The sequence below is a fragment of the Somniosus microcephalus genome, chromosome 14 (assembly GCF_052327205.1).
Source record: "Somniosus microcephalus isolate GS21.2 chromosome 14, FLI_Smic_1.0, whole genome shotgun sequence".
Taxonomy (NCBI): domain Eukaryota; kingdom Metazoa; phylum Chordata; class Chondrichthyes; order Squaliformes; family Somniosidae; genus Somniosus; species Somniosus microcephalus.
In genome coordinates, this window is record NC_141000.1 from 111509379 (window position 1) to 111526678 (window position 17300).

At 49.6% G+C, this 17300-nt stretch overlaps 1 protein-coding gene across 1 annotated transcript in view; it reads right to left on the minus strand.

Annotated features, from left to right (window-relative positions):
• The window catches only part of LOC147107845 (cell adhesion molecule DSCAM), a 745787-nt gene that overhangs the window by 255211 nt on the left and 473276 nt on the right, over nucleotides 1-17300 (minus strand). The window contains exons 6-7 of the mRNA XM_086007196.1: nucleotides 13963-14238; nucleotides 1574-1870 (exon numbers count right to left, since the gene is read on the minus strand). Coding sequence (XP_085863322.1) covers nucleotides 1574-1870; nucleotides 13963-14238 — 573 coding nt within the window. The remainder of the gene's footprint in view (nucleotides 1-1573; nucleotides 1871-13962; nucleotides 14239-17300) is intronic.

A 17300-nucleotide genomic window follows, 5' to 3' on the forward strand; every position in this document is an offset into this window, starting at 1 on the left:
AGAATTTTTTTTAATGTAAATCTTATTTTCTCACCTCTGTATTTCCCCTCTCGCCCACTGCATACCAGCCCTTGGCTGAAGACACTGTAACACTGAATTTTTATTTATCCATGCACCACTTCCCCCTTTTACTTATAACCTCTCTGCCGGTCTTCACTATTTAAAGTGGCAACCCACTAATGCAGCGCGAATGCCGGAGACCCATCTCCCCATGTTTATCTTACTGAAACTGGCTCCCTTAATCTGACGCCATATTGTTAGACCCACATTATTTCCGGCACTGCGACGCTGTTGATTGCTTGAAGATCAGGGAATTTGTATTATCGAGGACAACCAACAGAGGGAAACCCAACTGCCTGCCGTTAGCTGCACTACGAGCCATATGAATGTGAGCAGTGAGGCAAATAGTCCTCGGGCATCTGTCAATACCCCTCTGTGACCTGTCGGCAGTGTTTGAGAGGAGCCAGTGTTGGCTTATTTCTCTCCCTTCCTCCCCACAAGACAGCATGCCTTCGGCCAGGAACTGAACACGTAAGCAATGATGGACACAAAACATCATTTTATCACCCTCAAAAGCACGGCCCATTGATTTATCAGTGCACTGCGCTACCAGGTCTCTTTGATGGCAGCCATTGTTGATGGCGGCCATCTTATATGATAAACGCAGAGCATTGTAACTTCAAACTGGGTCTGAATCACAATTATTTTTTTTTCCCAGGGAGCCTCGCGTGTTTTATTTTGGCAACAGGTTACTACAAAAATCCAGAAGGAAATTCACCTTTAAACTCCTGCCCAGGAAGCTGAAGAATGGCAGTTCTATTATGTAACGGTGGCCCTATTTACATGAATGAGCTGGAGAATTCCTCGGGCCGCTGCCTAATTGAACCTGTGGAAATTTTGGTGCGGCGCTTGCGGAAAGCAAATTGTTCACAGCTATTATGAGCCAGGAGTCAGGAGTGGTCGCCACGAGACGACAGAAATTAATCTGGTTCGAAAATAATAATAATGAAAAAGAACAACGGGCGGCTTAGAAAAACGGCGTAGTTTCACATACGGTCGGCTAATCAGTTGCCCACATGGAATTATTTGGCTGGAAGAGTCAAGTAAAGTCATGAGATCCACGTGCTTAACTGGTGTTACGTCTGGATGGTCCAACGCATCAACATACGTTGACTTGGCTTGACTGAAAACGGTTCAACTAGGGAAATAAAAGAACAATGGGGACAGATGAGGAGATACGCGCAACAGGATCCTTGGGAACGAATACTGGACGGGTTATTTGGCGTCACATGAATAGGGCCTGTGAGAAGCATGAGCTCGCATGGTGATGGAAAATCATTTTCTGTGAAGGCCTGAAAATAAAGGAAGTCAGAATAACCAGGGCAACAGGAGAGGGTGGAAGGAGAAAAAAAAAATAAAGAATGGAAACAGCGAGAAAGGCAATTTATCTGTAAAATAAACAACAACAAAAAAAGGACCATTTCAAAATTCAAAAACAGAACTTAAGAATGCATGGATTTTACAATCCTAATGAAATGAACTATGTGTTCTGAGGAGCTAATTTGACAAGCACCTCTTACGTTTATTCGAGCCTGATACATGGCGACTCCGGCAGAGTTATTGGCCGCACACCGATAGACTCCCCCGTCCCGGACCTGAGTGTTGCTGACGTTTAGGTGGCTGATCATGTTGCCCTCGGTCGTGACGTACTGGCTGAGGCGGTGGCTGCCATCTTTCAGGATCGAGTCGTCGTCCAGGGTCCAGGTGATGGTCGGCGAGGGGGTTCCTTTCACCTTGCACATCAGCGAAATGGGCTCATTGGGGCTCACGACCTTCTCGCTGAAGGACGAGATCACTTTGGGCGTTCCATCTGGAAACAGAATGGAAGCAAAACGTCAGCCCTGTGAGACTTCTCTGAAGGTTAGTCGTGCTCTGTTACAACAAGACAGTTCACTTGGCTACAATGCATGCTTCCTATCGAAGAGGAACCTTGGCCATATTGGGCCGGGCGGGGTTCACACATCTCTGTTTTGAACTCTTTTTATTTTGCTCTTCAATTTTCTTCTATCTTCTCTTGAGGCACTGGCTCTGTCGGGGCCATGGTTTTGCCTGCAATAATGGTCAATGCGCGTAAACGGAGACATTAAACGTCGCCAGGCGTTCTGACTGTGGATTGAGCCCAATCCTTTCCCCCCCCCCGATGGTCATTCGCACACCTTCCATCCCTGGGTCACTACACAGCGCTCATGAGTGGGAACCTGAGGAAATTCTTCTTCCCTAGTCCAGGAGCACTGAGGCAAGGATGCTGGCTGAGAGGAGCTGCTGAGCCTGACAGTGTAAGCGAACTGAATAGACGTTAGTGCAGATGCAGTCAGTAACACAGGGTGCTGGCTGGAAGAGGTCACTGAGCCTGGCGATGTGAAGGAACTGAATTCACATTAGTACGGATTATATAGAATGACAAAGAATTTACAGCACAGAAACAGGCCATTCAGCCCAATTGGTCTATGCCGGTGTTTATGCTCGACAGTGTCAGGGAGCTGAATTAACATGCATGATGGAACCTGATCCATCCTGATGTTACACTACCCATAATAATTCAGCTTGCTCGCACTCTCGGGCTCAATAACTCATCCAAACCATTTCTGCTGGAAGTGTCATCACCCCATTCACTGGTTAAGCAAATACGGGGGTGGGGTGGGGTGGGGGGGAGTGGGAGTGGGGGGGGAGGGGGGAATAATCAACAAGGAGACAGAAATGAACAAAGGGATGTGAAGCGAATGATAATTCTGTTTGATTTTAGGAAGAAGTGCTGAGGGTGACAGACACTTTCCAAGTATTATTTTTTTAGATGATACATCCCTAAGTACTTTGGTAAGACTTACATTCAGAGTTGTAAAGATTGTCGCTGGCTTTAATTTAAATTTCTGTCACTCTCTGCTCCGTTTCTCTTCACTAATCTGCTTATTGAAATAGTCCCTCGAGTGTTCACAGGGAGAGCAGGGCGAGCTGTATTTGCTCTAACAGATCTACTGTTAAATGGACACCTCCCCTCCTTCAATAATGTTTCTCCCGTCCCATCATAAAGGTGCTGACTCCTTGCTGGGGTCTGCTCTGTTGGCAGCAGTCGCCCTCCGCACCTCATCCGAGTGGCTGTTATTCATGGGTGAGCCTGGGCTACCTGACCTGTGGAGGAAGGTGTGGTGGGGCATAACAGTCGACCCTGGCCCTGCCCTTCCTGATGCCCATATACCACAGCGGGGGTCACTGGAGGGTGATCAGGAGCAGCAACCCTAGATGGTTCACACCCATCCCCTATCTCTAAACCAAGGATGCTGAGGTCTACTGTAGCACTACCACAGAAGAAGCCTTTCCATTTTTATATGGATAGCATCTTGTGAGAAACTGTTCTCTGGTGAGATTTTTTTTTCGTTCATGGGATGTGGGCGTCGCTGGCAAGGCCAGTGATGTAATAAAACTCACTACGTGCTTGGTTTGAGCATAAAGCAAGGCTTTAATCAACTTGTTTCAGAACATGGAAGTCTAGTTGTACTTCACTAGCTCCTTGTCTTACAAAATGTCCCTGGAAAGCTGGGCCCACGCCCGAGTATTTATACTCCTTGGACGGCGCCACCAGCTGGCCATCCAGCGTTATTTCATGAGTAGTTTCTTGATGAATGATGAGATTTATAACAGCCAGCATTTATTGCCCATCCCTAATTGTCCTCGAGAAGGTGGTGGTGAGCCGCCTTCATGAACCGCTGCAGTCCGTGTGGTGAAGGTACTGCCACAGTGCTGTTAGGGAGGGAGTTCCAGGATTTTGACCCAGCAACGATGAAGGATCGGCGATATACTTCTAAGTTAGGATGGTGTGTGACTTGGAGGGGAACTTGCAGGTGGTGGTGTTCCCATGCGCCTGCTGCCCTTGTCCTTCTAGATGGAAGAGGTCGTGGGTTTGGGAGGTGCTGCTGAAGAAGCCTTGGCAAGTTGCTGCAGTGCATCTTGTAGATGGTACACACTGCAGCCACGGTACGCCGGTGGTGGAGGGAGTGATTGTTTAAGGTGGTGGATGGGGTGCCAATCAAGCGGGCTGCTTTGTCTTGGATGGTGTCGAGCTTCTTGAGTGTTGTTGGAGCTGCACTCATCCAGGCAAGTGGAGAGTATTACATCACACTCCTGACTTGTGCCTTGTAGATGGTGGAAAGGCTTTGGGGAGTTAGGAGGTGAGACATTTGCCGCAGAATACCCAGACTTTGACCTGCTCTTGCTGCCACAGTATTTATGTGGCTGGTCCAGTTAAATTTCTGGTCAGTGGTGACCCCCAGGATGTTGATGGTGGAGGATTCGGCGATGGTAAATGCCGTTGAATGTCAAGGGGTGGTGGTTAGACTCTCGCTTGTTGGAGTTAGTCATTGCCGGGCACTTGTGTGGCGCGAATGTTACCTGTCACTTATCAGCCCAAGCCTGAACGTTGTCCAGGTCTTGTTGCATGCGGGCATGGGCTGCTTCATTATCTGTGGAGTTGTGAATAGCGCTGAACACTGTGCAGTCATCAGCGAACATCCCCATTTTTGACCTTATGTTGGAGGGAAGGTCATTGATGAAGCAGCTGAAGATGGGTGGTTCTGTTTTGTGTATTTTCTGGGCCAGTTCACTTTTTCACCTGGTGTATCAATGCAGGAAGACAGTGTGCACTGAGGGATGCTACATAGGAACATAGGAACAGGAGGAGGCCATTCAGCCCTTTGAGCCTGTTCCACCAATCAATGAGATCATGGCTGATCAGTGACCTAACTCCATATACCCGCCTTTGGCCCACATCCCTTAATACCTTTGGTTAACTAAAAGCTATCAATCTCTGATTTAAAATTAACAATTGATCTAGCATTAATTGCCCTTTGTAGAATCAACTGATTTTCATCTAGCCATATTTTTTAACTGATCACAGCGATTCAGTGATTGTTTTACAGAATTGAACATCTCTTACAAATATAATTGGTTTTCAAAAAATTAGCAAATTTGATGACAAATTGAGGACGGAATGTGAAATTGTGTTGATCAAGTTGCGGGTGTCAGTGTTGGGGATGGAACATGTGCTGTTTTTGCATTCATGACTCCAAGCTGGTCTTGCAATACTAGGTGCCGGTTAGTGCCAGTTTTGTGCTTTAGGCTCAAACTTGCTAGAAATTGCAACCACCCAAACTAAATTGACATATGATCCTTGTAGCTGGCAGGGAGACAGAGAGAGAGGGATAGATAGGCAGATTATAACTCTTGACTGGATTCAAATGCAGGACTCAGAGATGAAAGAATAATACACAATCTCGCTGTTAGTCTCAGGCAGGGTAAGTTCTGTGGGTGGGAGCAGGTAGTTACAAAGAGACACAGACAGATTTAAGTGCGTGGGCAAAACTAAGGCACATGGAGTTCAATGGGGGGGTGGGGTGGGGGTGGAAAGTGTGGGGTCATCCATTTTGGATACGAGAAAGGAACATGGGAATATTTTCTGAATGCTGAGAAACTAGGAGCTGTGGTGGAGCAGAGATTATGGAGTCCAGGTGCACAAATCACTAAATGCTGGTGCACAGGTACAAAAAGTAATCAAGGCCTTTATCCCAAGATGGCTGGAATACAAAAGCGAGGATGTGATGCTTCAGTTATACAGAGCCTTGGTCAGACCCCATCTGAAGTTCAGTTCTGGGCACCAAACCTCAGGGAGGATCTATTGGCCTTGGAGGAGGTACAGTGTAGATTCACCAAAATTATACCAGTGTAGGAGTCTCTGCACTCCTAGCAAAGAATCTATAAACTCACTAGTAGTTAACAAACTGAGTTTAATGTACTAAAACTTTACAAAACAAGAAAATGCAGGAGAAGCTCTAAACAGGTCTATTTACTATCACTCCACACGAGGACTAGCTGGAAACGCCCTCTACCTCTGACGTCATGACATCATCACGTTTCCCACCGTTGGGACGTCACATGACCCACGTGATGACGTCATCGCGTCAGATCGCGATTTTGTCGATCTAGCTCTGTTTAACCAGAGCCAACATTAAAAGGTAATAAACATGATTAAAGGCAATTGTACAAGTCACTGTGAGAGTCCCTTAGTGGCTTTGCCACATACGCCCCCCCAGAATTGTCTTTAACGAGAAGAGTCAATCGCTGAGGAGGTCGGACAAGCCTGTTGGACCGACTCCTAAATTCCCGGAGGGGAAAACGCTGAGCAGGCGGCGAGCTGGCAGGTAACATGGCGCTGTCAGGTGTGGCGGTGGCCGGTGGCCGGCCGCGGCGCGGAGGCTGCGCCAGCTCGATTGGTCGTTCGAGGTCTAGGTGCGCAGGCTTAAGGCGATCGACAGAGATGTGATTAGGCTTGCCCCCGACGTCGATCACGAAACTCTTGTCCCCTGTCTGCAAAACCTGTAAGGGCCCTGCATAAGGAGGTGCGAGCGGGGTACGATGGCTGTCTTGGCGCACAAAAACGAACTTGGCCTTCGACAACTCCCCCGGGACGTTGGACAAAGGCAAACCGTGCTGTGAGGTCGGAACAGGGCGGAAACAGCGGGCTGCATCCCAGTGGGTCTCTCTTTGCCTGGCCGCGGACCATGGCCGCGTAGGGGATGGCAGGAATGCACCCGGAACTCGAAGTGGTTGCCCGTAAACCATCTCCGCCGCCGCCGACTGGAGATATTCCTTCGGCGCCATGCGGAGTCCTAACATCACCCACGGCAGTTTGTCGACCCAGGATGCATCCAGAAGGCTGGCTCTGAGCGACGCCTTCAAGGAACGGTGGAACCGCTCGCACAAGCCGTTCGCTTGCGGGTGATAGGCCGTAGTGCGGTGGAGTTTAACGCCCAACACGGAAACCACCTCATTCCACAGTTCGGACTAAAATTGTGGCCCACGATCCGACGAAATATCCGCAGGGACACCAAACCGGGCTACCCATGATGAAACAAAAGCTCGAGCAACATCCGCAGAGGTGGTGGACGTCATGGGGACTGCCTCCGGCCACCTCGTGGTGTGATCCACCATTGTCAAAAGGTACGTAAAGCCCCGGGACGGTGGAAGCGGGCCCACTAAGCCAATGTGAATGTGATCGAATCGCCGCTCCGGGACCTCGAAGATGGCGAGCGGGGCCCTGACATGCCGCTGCACCTTGGCCCGTTGGCAAGCAACACAAGTGTTCGCTCAGTCTCTGACGTCTTTGCGTATTCCCCTCCATACGAATTTAGAGACCAGCAGCTTTTGCGACGCCCGCACTCCAGGATGCGATAGGCCGTGTATGGCATCGAAAACAGCCCGGCGCCATTTAGACGGAACAAACGGACGGGGTGCACCCAACGAAACATCGCAGAGCAGAGTAGTACCTGCGGAATGGAACGGCACATCCCTCGGCTGGAGGCTGGCTGGAACTGAACGAAAAACCTGGGTCTCCGGGTCGGCCGCTTGGTCAGCCGCCATCTGTGTGTAGCCAATGCCCAATTGGACGGCCTGGACGGCGGCGCGGGATAGGCAATCGGCGGCGACGTTGTCCTTACCAGCCACATGCCGGACGTCGGTGGTGAACTCTGATATGTACGTTAGCTGCCTTTGCTGCCGAGCCGACTGTGGTTCCGGAGACTTGGCCATTGCGAACGTCAATGGCTTGTGGTCAACAAACGCGATGAAGCGGCGCCTTTCGAGGAGGAAGCGAAAATGGCGGATGGCCAAAAACAAAGCCAACAGCTCTCGGTCGAAAGTACTGTACCGGCACTCATGCCGTTGTAGCTGGCGGCTAAAAAAGGCCAGAGGTTGCCACGCGCCGTCGACCCACTGCTCCTGGACGGCCCCCACCGCGTAGTCTGATGCGTCCATCGTGAGGGCGATGGTGGCTCCCGGCAGGGGGTGTGCCAACATGGTCACGTTGGCGAGCGCAGTCTTCATCTCCTCGAAGGCGCGATCCATGTCTTGCGACCATACCACAGGCTCCTTTCCTGTCGTGCCCCTGAGGGCCTCGTAGAGCGGACGCATCAGCTGCGCTGCCCTGGGGATGAAACGATGATAGAAGTTCACCATCCCCAGGAACTCCTGTAAGGCTTTCACGGATTTCGGTTTCGGGAACTCCGCAATCGCCTCCACCTTGACTCGAAGTGACATTGCCCCAGCGGGGGTTATGCGGTGGCCCAGGAAATCAAGTTGCGCGAGGCCAAAACAGCATTTGTCCGGGTTAATGATGAGGCCGTGCTGCTGAAGTCGTCGAAAAAGGACCCGAAGGTGCTCGAGGTGTTCCTCCTTGGAGGTGCTGGCAATCAGAATATCATCCAAATAGGCAAATAAAAAATCAAGGTCCCGCAGGACTGAATCCATGAGGCGCTGAAACGCCTGCGCCGCGTTCTTAAGTCCAAAGGGCATTCGTAGGAATTCAAAAAGTCCAAAGCGGGTAATGACCGCCGTCTTTTCGACATCTTGAGGGAGCACTGGCACCTGGTGGTAACCACGGATGAGGTCGACTTTCGAGAAGATGGACGTCCCCGCCAAATGTGCTGAGAAGTCCTGTATATGGGGAATGGGGTAGCGGTCGGGCATCGTTATCTCATTGAGGCGGCGATAATCACCACAGGGCCGCCATCCCCCGCCGGGCTTGGGGATGACGTGGAGCGGGGAGGACCGGGGCTACTGGACCGACGGATGATCCCCATTTTCTCCATCACGGCGAACTCCGCCTTCGCCGCCGTTAGCTTGCTGGGCTCTAAACGTCGCGCCCTGGCGTAAACGGGAGAGCCGGTAGTCAAAATATGATGCTCCACCCTATGCTTGACGATCGAAGCCAAAAAGGTGGGCTTCGTCAGCTCGGGGAAATCCTCGAGGAGACGGGCGAAATCGTCGGACGGTGGCCGCGCACATGAAATAGTGTGTGACGCAGCCATGCTGTGCGCCCCTGAAATATCGTCCAGCGTGGCGGCGTGAACGAGGCGTCGATTTTTCACGTCCACCAACATGCCGTTGGCGCCCAAAAAGTCGGCACCCAACAGGGCCTGCGAGATTTGAGCGGTGATGAAATTCCAGGTGAAAAGCTATCCACCGAAACAGACTTGGACGAGCCGCTTTCTGCAAGTGTGGATCGAACCCCCGTTGGCCGCTTGCAGAGGGGGACCCCGTCCGCCGGACCGAAGGTTGATGACCGAGGCGGGAAGTATGCTGCATTGTGCCCCCGTGTCGCATAGAAAACGACGGCCCGAGATGGAGTCGGTTAAGTAGGTGAGATTCCCGGAAGCGCCGATCACCATCATGGCCGCGGGGGAAGTACCGGGACCGGCGTGCTTGACTCGCGGCGGTATATTCGAAGGTCTGGTAACGAAACTGCACGGTGGGCGGCAGCAGCGGGCCTTCGGGCCGAAACGAGCATGGTAGTAACAGTAACCGGTCGTCGGAGGCGCCGTGGTCGGAGCCGGGGTCGGGCTCCTCGTGGCGGGGTGTTGCACGATGGCGCAGTATTGTTGCCGGACTGCGTAAATCCTTTCCGCCTCTTCAGCGAGCGCGACGCAGTCTGCGGTTTCTGCTCGGGCGAGGGCTGCCTGAACTTGCTCGGGGAGCCGAGTAAGGAACAGCTCGCGAAACAGAAAGCACTGGGGCTGGGACCCCAGGAGAGTCAGCATGTGGCTCATAAGCTCCAAGGGTTTGGAGTCACCTAACCCTGGTAGCGTCAGGAAACGGCGAGCGCGCTCCGCTTTGGTAAGACCAAATACCCGCAGCAATCGTGTCTGGATGGCTACATACTTGTCAGCATTCGGGGGACTCTCCAGAAGGCTGATGATTCTCGACGCCGTCGAGCTATCGAGGGCGGAGACCACGTGGAGATATCTGGTCTGATCCTGAACGATGTTGCGGAGCTCAAATTGCGCCTCAGCTTGCACAAACCAAGAGGCCGCCTGTTGTTCCCAGAATTGGGGGAGCTTCAAGACCACTGCGTTGGCCTCCATTCCTGGCCCGTGTTCTGCGTTCACCGCGAAAAACGATCGCGAGGAATCGGGGTCACCAATGTAGGAGTCTCTGCACTCCTAGCAAAGAATCTATAAACTCACTAGTAGTTAACAAACTGAGTTTAATGTACTAAAACTTGACAAAACAAGAAAATGCAGGAGAAGCTCTAAACAGGTCTATTCACTATCACTCCACACGAGGACTAGCTGGAAACGCCCTCTACCTCTGACGTCATGACGTCATCACGTTTCCCGCCGTTGGGATGTCACATGACCCACGTGATGACATCATCACGTCAGATCGCGATTTTGTCGATCTAGCTCTGTTTAACCAGAGCCAACATTAAAAGGTAATAAACATGATTAAAGGCAATTGTACAAGTCACTGTGAGAGTCTCTTAGTGGCTTTGCCACACCAGGGCTTAAAGGGTTAAATTATGAGGACAGCTTGCATAAACTTTGGTTTTCATTCCTCTTCAATTTAGAAAGTCGAGGGGTGATCTAATCATGGTATTTAAAGCGATGATTCGATAGGGTTGAAGCAGAAAAATATGTTGTCTGCTGGGGGAAAATCCAGAACAAGGGGATATAATCTTAAAATTAAAGCCAGGCCATTTACATAGGATTACATCGGATATACGGCACAGAAACAGGCCATTCGGCCCAACCAGTCCATGCCGGCGTTTCTGCTCCACTCGAGCCTCCTCCCGTCTTTCCTCATCTAACTCTATCAGCGTAACCCTCTATTCCCTTCTCCCTCGTATGCTTGTCCAGCCTCCCCTTAAATACATCTATACTATTCGCTTCAACCACTCCCTGTGGTAGCGAGTTCCACATTCTCACCACTCTCTGGGTAGAGAATGGCCTGGTTCTGTGCTGTATATCCTCTGTGATCCCCTGTAAATGGCCGAGCTCCAATTTTAAGATTGGGTCCCCTCGTCCTGGATTTCCCCCAGCAGAGGAAAGCTTCGCATTGCGGAGTGAAATCAGGAAGCACATTTTCACACAAAGGGTATTGGAAGTATAGAACTCTCTCCCTCAGGGGGTCAATAGAAATTTACAATGCCGAGATCGATCGATTTAGTTGGGTAAGGGTATCAGAGGATATGGAACAAAGGCGGGTAAATAGGGTTGAGACACAGATCAGGCACAATCTGATTGAGGCCTCTTCCTCTTCCGATGTCCCTTAATTGTTCACTGATATTTCCTTTTTAAGAGTGGGCTTTTCAAATATAGCTGTTACATTAGATGATTTATAATAAATATTATTGAAAAAATCAATTCTGTAAGAACTTTTGCTCTATACGGAAAGAAAAGCTTTATATGTGACTTCTATCCCGAGCAAGGAAACTGTCTCTTTGAACAAACAAATCCATGTTGCAGTGCGACTCTAATCACAAATCGGCCAGAATAACTTCTGAGCAGAGTGTGTGCGTCTTAATACGAGTACCAGAGGCTTAAGGAAAACACCAATAAATGTTGGAAAATGATGCTGATGTGCTTCCTGCAATGCATCAGATTGTAAGACGGCTTTTTGGGGGGGGGGGGCGATTGAGGGAGGTGGGGGAGGGGGTTCAGCAGCATGTACCTGTCTGCTAGTTGTCATAAAACATCGCTGTTTTGCCTCACCGTTATCTTTCTTCTCGCATTAATGCTGCCAGTTCTCAGAAGACAGGGAGCTCCGGGCTTTGTATATTGAATGAAAACTGACACACAATAGATAAATCAGCGAGTGTGCTCAGTATGCTCTGGCGCCCTTTTTATTTCTGTGATAGGCTTTTTCAGAGATGAAAGAAGACATTACTTTCCCAGTGAGACCTGTGTGTCTTTGAAATCTTTCCCACTGTCACTCTGTGATAAACCCCTTCCTTTACATCATTATAGATTATCAATATGCCACATGAGACTTTCACCATGGCAACCAGATCAGGCGGGTACCCTTAGCATTCTCCGAACTTGCTAAATATAGTCTCTCTGCCAGGATCAAACTACAGTTTCGTTAGTAAATGGCATATTTTTGCATCAAACGATTTAAACGCAACATCATTGGGTGACAAAGTGATTTGTTGCAGTGGGACAGCTTTACACTGAGGAGCTTGTTTATCTCTCCATCATTTCTCTTGCTTCCTGACACTACTCAGTCAAACTGAGCTGCTGGGGTGGGATAATGTGGTCAACAGAGAGCATTCCTGGCAACACAGCCCTAGGCAGGGTGGGGGGATTTCCAGGGGTCGTGGGTGGGATAAGGTGGTCAGTAGAGAACATGCCTGGCAACGCAGTCCTGTGGGATTTCCATTCACCACTTCCCCACCCTGATCCCATCTGACCCCTTCTCCCTCTCAGCATCTGCATAATGTTCATTTGCACTCTCCTTTGAGACACTCACTAACTCCAGCCCTCTCTCACTTTGCAGGACCAGTGAGGATCCTGTAATATGGAAGGGATCAGGCCCAGGAGAGCCATGGGTAGGCGATCAACCCAAAGTGCCTGAGCCGGTGTGGTTTGGTTGAACTCACGTTTTAATCCCTCATTCAGAACAGCAACCCCAGTGACATTGCTGTTTCCCGCAGCAGTCATCATTACAGCATCGCTGAGTGAGACTGACAATTCAATGTGAAATAGTTCAACATTATGGATAATTTTGTGCTGCACATTCATGTTACTCGTTGGCCAGTTATCCCACAGACGATACATTGATTCAATAGAGTTTTTGGGTTTCACCACTGTGAAATATGGCTCTGCTGAGGGGGACAGAGATGCAGACTTCAGGTGCCCAGCAATGAGAAGAAAAGTGCTTGCTTCACATAAGCTGCTATATCAGGCATTGGAAGGCCCGCCACCAAGAGGTTCACCACCAGTGCGGAGGAGTTTGCTTTCAGTCTGTGTGGCGTCATGTCCCAGGGCATCAGCGATCTGCAGTTTACCTTGGCGAGCGTGGCACCTTTAGGGACGCTGCAGCCAGGCCACCGCAGCAGAGGTCAAAGTTCACAGCCTTTGTAGCTTTGATGGAAGCCCAAACACTGCCTTGTAGACTCTGGGCTCAAACTGTGCTCTGCCTCAGAGAGGCCGATGTCTGCCTCAGAGAGGCCAATGTCTGCTTCAGAGAGGCTGATGTCCACCTTGGACAGATTGATGAAGCGAGTGGATAGCAGGTTTGGAGGCACCACTGACCCTCTCCCGCAGATCAGTGGAAGTACTGAGGCCCCCTTCCCCACGGGAGTGGCAGTGGCTCAGGAGGAACAGCAGGCGCTGCCCTCTCTCAGGATGTCAGCGTGTCTGCTTCCTCGCCAGCCCCTTCAACCAATACCACGCGCATTGCCAGAAAGACACTGGGCCAGACTGGCTTTCCTTTCGTCAGAGTTATACAGTCACCATATTGAACATCCTACTGATAGTTCAAACAAACTGAGCCTTTGGGTTTGAAGGATCCCATTGACTCGACCCGACAGCCCATTTTACACTCTGCTCGGTTTTCTTTTCCATGGAGACGGGCTGCAGATTCGCTATCGCCCGCTTTGTCATCCCCAGGCACCAAGAGTCACAGGTACATCAATCTTTAAAAGCAGGTTTGCAATCGACAGTTTTCCGTGGGTCAGGTTTCTTGCCAGCTCAAAACTCACCTGCTTCGGAACAAAAAGCGGCCCAGGGTATTTGAACAACAGAAAAGAGGGAGAGAGTGAAAAAACAGAGTGCTAAGTACTCTCATGATAAAAGCACTTTAGTGCCAGTGGAACAGTTAGACCCTGTGAAGTTGCTAATGCTAATGGAGACATCTTACTGCGGTTCAAGGCGGCGGCTCACCACCACCTTCTCAAGGGCAATCAGGAATGGGCAATAAATGCCGGCCTTGCCAGCGACGCCCACATCCCAGGAACGAATAAAAATAAAATTCTGTGAAAATACAGATTAGCACAGAATTATTATTACCTCCCCCCACCCCACAGACCCCGCCCCCACCCCCAAAGTAAAAGCAGCAGCCAGTTACTTTCACGCTAACCTTCAAGTATAACTTGCACCAAGTCCTGGGATGACGTTCGGCCTTTTCTTACAAAGCACTGGTAGGCTCCTCCATCGCTCTTTGCCAATCCGTCCATCATCAAGTTCTCGTGGTTGTTCCCGGTGATTCTTACGTTGCTGTCAGGGGCGATTATCTCGCCGTTCCGATACCATTGCACGTCATACTCCTCTGCTCCAGTTACAGTGCAGGACAGCAACACCTGGCTGCCCACACTGGTTTTCACCTTGTGTGGACTTACTGTTGCCTTCAGTGGCTCTGGGCATTGAAATAAAACGGAGGGAGAATTGAAACTCTTATTGCTTGCAAAATGTTCATGAAGATCGTTATAAATTGATTATTGCAAAGTCTCTATACATATAAAAAGAGGAAAAAAGATTTATATACATAGCATCCCATAGTGCTCAACATGCATAGAATTACAGCACAAAACAGGCCATTCTGCCCAACTGATCCACACGAGCCTCCATCCTTCTTCATCTAGCCCTATCATGGTAGCCACAAACAGCAATGAAATGAATAACCAGTTAATCTATCCTTGGTGATGTTATTTTGGGGAGGAATGATAGTCAGTAGGATGACTCCCTGCTCCTTATTCAAAGTAGTGCCACGGATTCACTAATGTCTACCCACAGCAGCCAATGGAGCCTCAGTTTAAGATCACACCCAAAGGACAGCTGCCTCTGACAGTGCAGCCTTTCCTCAGTACTGCACTGGTCTGCCAATTTAGTTCATGTGCTATGGTCTTACAGTGTGGCTTGAACCCATATCCTTCTGTCTCAGAGTACTATCAAGTGAGCCAACCTAATACTTGTGCACTACAGACCAATTTATGAATGCATACTTCTGGCAAGGTCCTGCATTGGGAAGACACATTCCCTTACATAAAATCAGCCCTTACGTACAGAGTAGTGAAGACAGTGAATCGTAGACAGATAAGCCTTTAGTAACTATTCAGAAGTCTTTCATCATCTTTGTTCAATTAGTGTTCCTAGGATCTACAATTAACGAGAGCTCTAGGGGGAGAAATTCAGTATCGCCCCGTTTGGGGCGCCATTATCGGCCGTGCGCAAAGTTTAGCGCCTGGCGCTAATTATCGCCTCCAACAGCAAACTTGGCTTTTATCGCCCCTGGAGGTGATTGGAGTGCTAAGTCAGGCGCTTCACAACTGTCTTAAGGTGCAAAGGCCGAGCAGCGAGGCGCTACCTCAGAGCGTTGGCGAAGCAAGGAAGGGCAAATCAAAATGAACCTGCAAAGTGCTGCTCAGTACTCAAAACTCCTTCACACAGCGTTGAATCTCTCCAGAAGTCTCTCTCTCTCTCAGAATGTGTGGTGCAAAAATGTCACCGACAAAAAAAGGCAGGAAGCGGTCACCTTTAAATAGCGCTCCCCTAGTCCCTTCCTGACAGCATCACGCTCCCCTCAACCTGTCATTGCTAGCGGCAGGCGGTAAGGCAGGGGGCGCCACTCAATATCCGGTCCGGGGCGCTAACGGGGTGTTGTGCACTCGACTGGCGTCACAATCTGCCGGCGCAGGAGATCGTGGTGGTAGTGTTTAGCGCCACCGCAAAATGTCTAGTTAATTTCGCGAGCGGCGCAAACATCGCCGCGCCCGGGCGCTAGTTGCTTTGCGCCCCAATTGGCGCCCTCTTAAGGCGCTAACGGGAGGCGCAACCAACTGAATTTTCCCCCCTAGTCTTTAAACTCTTTAAAACTAACAGAAATGCAACAATTGTGGTTAGTTTTCAGACCCCAGTGATCTTGGGCTCACCATCAGTAATGGCTTAAATGTTTCCACATTCTTCCTATACTTGTACCTCTCTCCTTTCCAGCAATGGTGACAAAGCTCCAGTCACTCATTTCTTAGTCTGTTCCAGTCAGGTGGCTATGCTCATTTTGCTCACCTCCCCACCCTTCTCAGCAGGCTGACAGTGGCATTATCTCTTCGACTGGGTAACAATTGTCACCCGATTGAAGAGAGAGACTATCCCCTCAACTCCTCCACCTGGCCTCCAAGATAATTGACACGGCCCTTTAAATCATTTTAACCACTGCAGTGAGCCACAATGTATATAGCTCCCCTTCTCAAGCACCTCAGTCGTGTTACAATGCTACCAGAATATCTCCTCTCTCCCCCAAACCCCTGCTAAGAGTGATCATTTTTTTTAGTGCTTAATTATCTCCTAAACCTCATCAGCAAGATGCCCCTGTAGCTGATCTCCGCAGCCTTGCCAATAAGATTATAGTTCCCCTTTACTTTTCTTTGCACTTGCCCTTTAAGCAGTGACCTTAGTGTTAATGGGTTATTGTCTCAATTCACTGATCAAATGTCTGTTGAACAAATGTTGTACAGCAGGGCTGAATTGGCATGACATTCAGCTAGCATTTGCACAGCAGTCAGTTCAATTTATTTGATGTTCCAACAATCTGTCCTGTTCAAAGAGCTCATCAAAATGTTTATTAAAAGATAATTGGTAACAATAAGTAACATGCTGTTTCAATAAGATTTCAGATCATAAGGGCTCCAAGTCTGATGACTCAGTGTTTTAGTCAGTAGCTATATTCCAACGCACTCCAGTCCGGCCTTCTACCTTCCACCCTCAGTAAACATGAGCTCATTCAAAACTCTGCTGCTCTTATCCTAACTCACACCAAATCCTGTTCACCCATCACTCCTGACCGATATTGGCTCCTGGTCCACCAACGCCTCGATTTAAAATTCTCATCCTCGTGTTCAAATCCTTCCATGGCCTCGCACATCCCTATCTCTTTAAACTCCTCCAGCCCTCCGAGAATTCTGCGTTCCTCAAACTCCGGCCTCTTGTGCATCCCCCACTTCCTTCGTCCCACCATCGGCAGCCGTGCCTTCAGCCGTCTGGGCCCCTAAGCTTCGGAATTCACGCCTCAAACCTCTTCGCCTCTCCACCTCTCCCTCCCCAGATGCTGCTTAAAATCTACCTCTTTGACCAAGGTCACCTGTCCTAATGTCTTTAGCTTGGTGTAAATGTTTGGCTGATGACGCTCCTGTGAAGTACCTTGGGACATTTTACTACATTAAAAGTGCTACATAACTGTTTATCGGTAATGGTAGCAGAGTGGTTATGTTACTGGAACTAGTAATCCAGAGGCCATAGATTAATAGTGCAGAGACATGAGTTCAAATCCCACCATTGCAACTGGGGAATTTAAATTCAGTGAATTAAATAAACCTGGAATACACAGGAAACTCTTTTTTTATCCGGGACCGGCGTGGTGCCAGTTGATCAAAAAGTCCAGATTACAGCGAGGTATACTTACTAAGGTACGAGAGCCCCGTACAC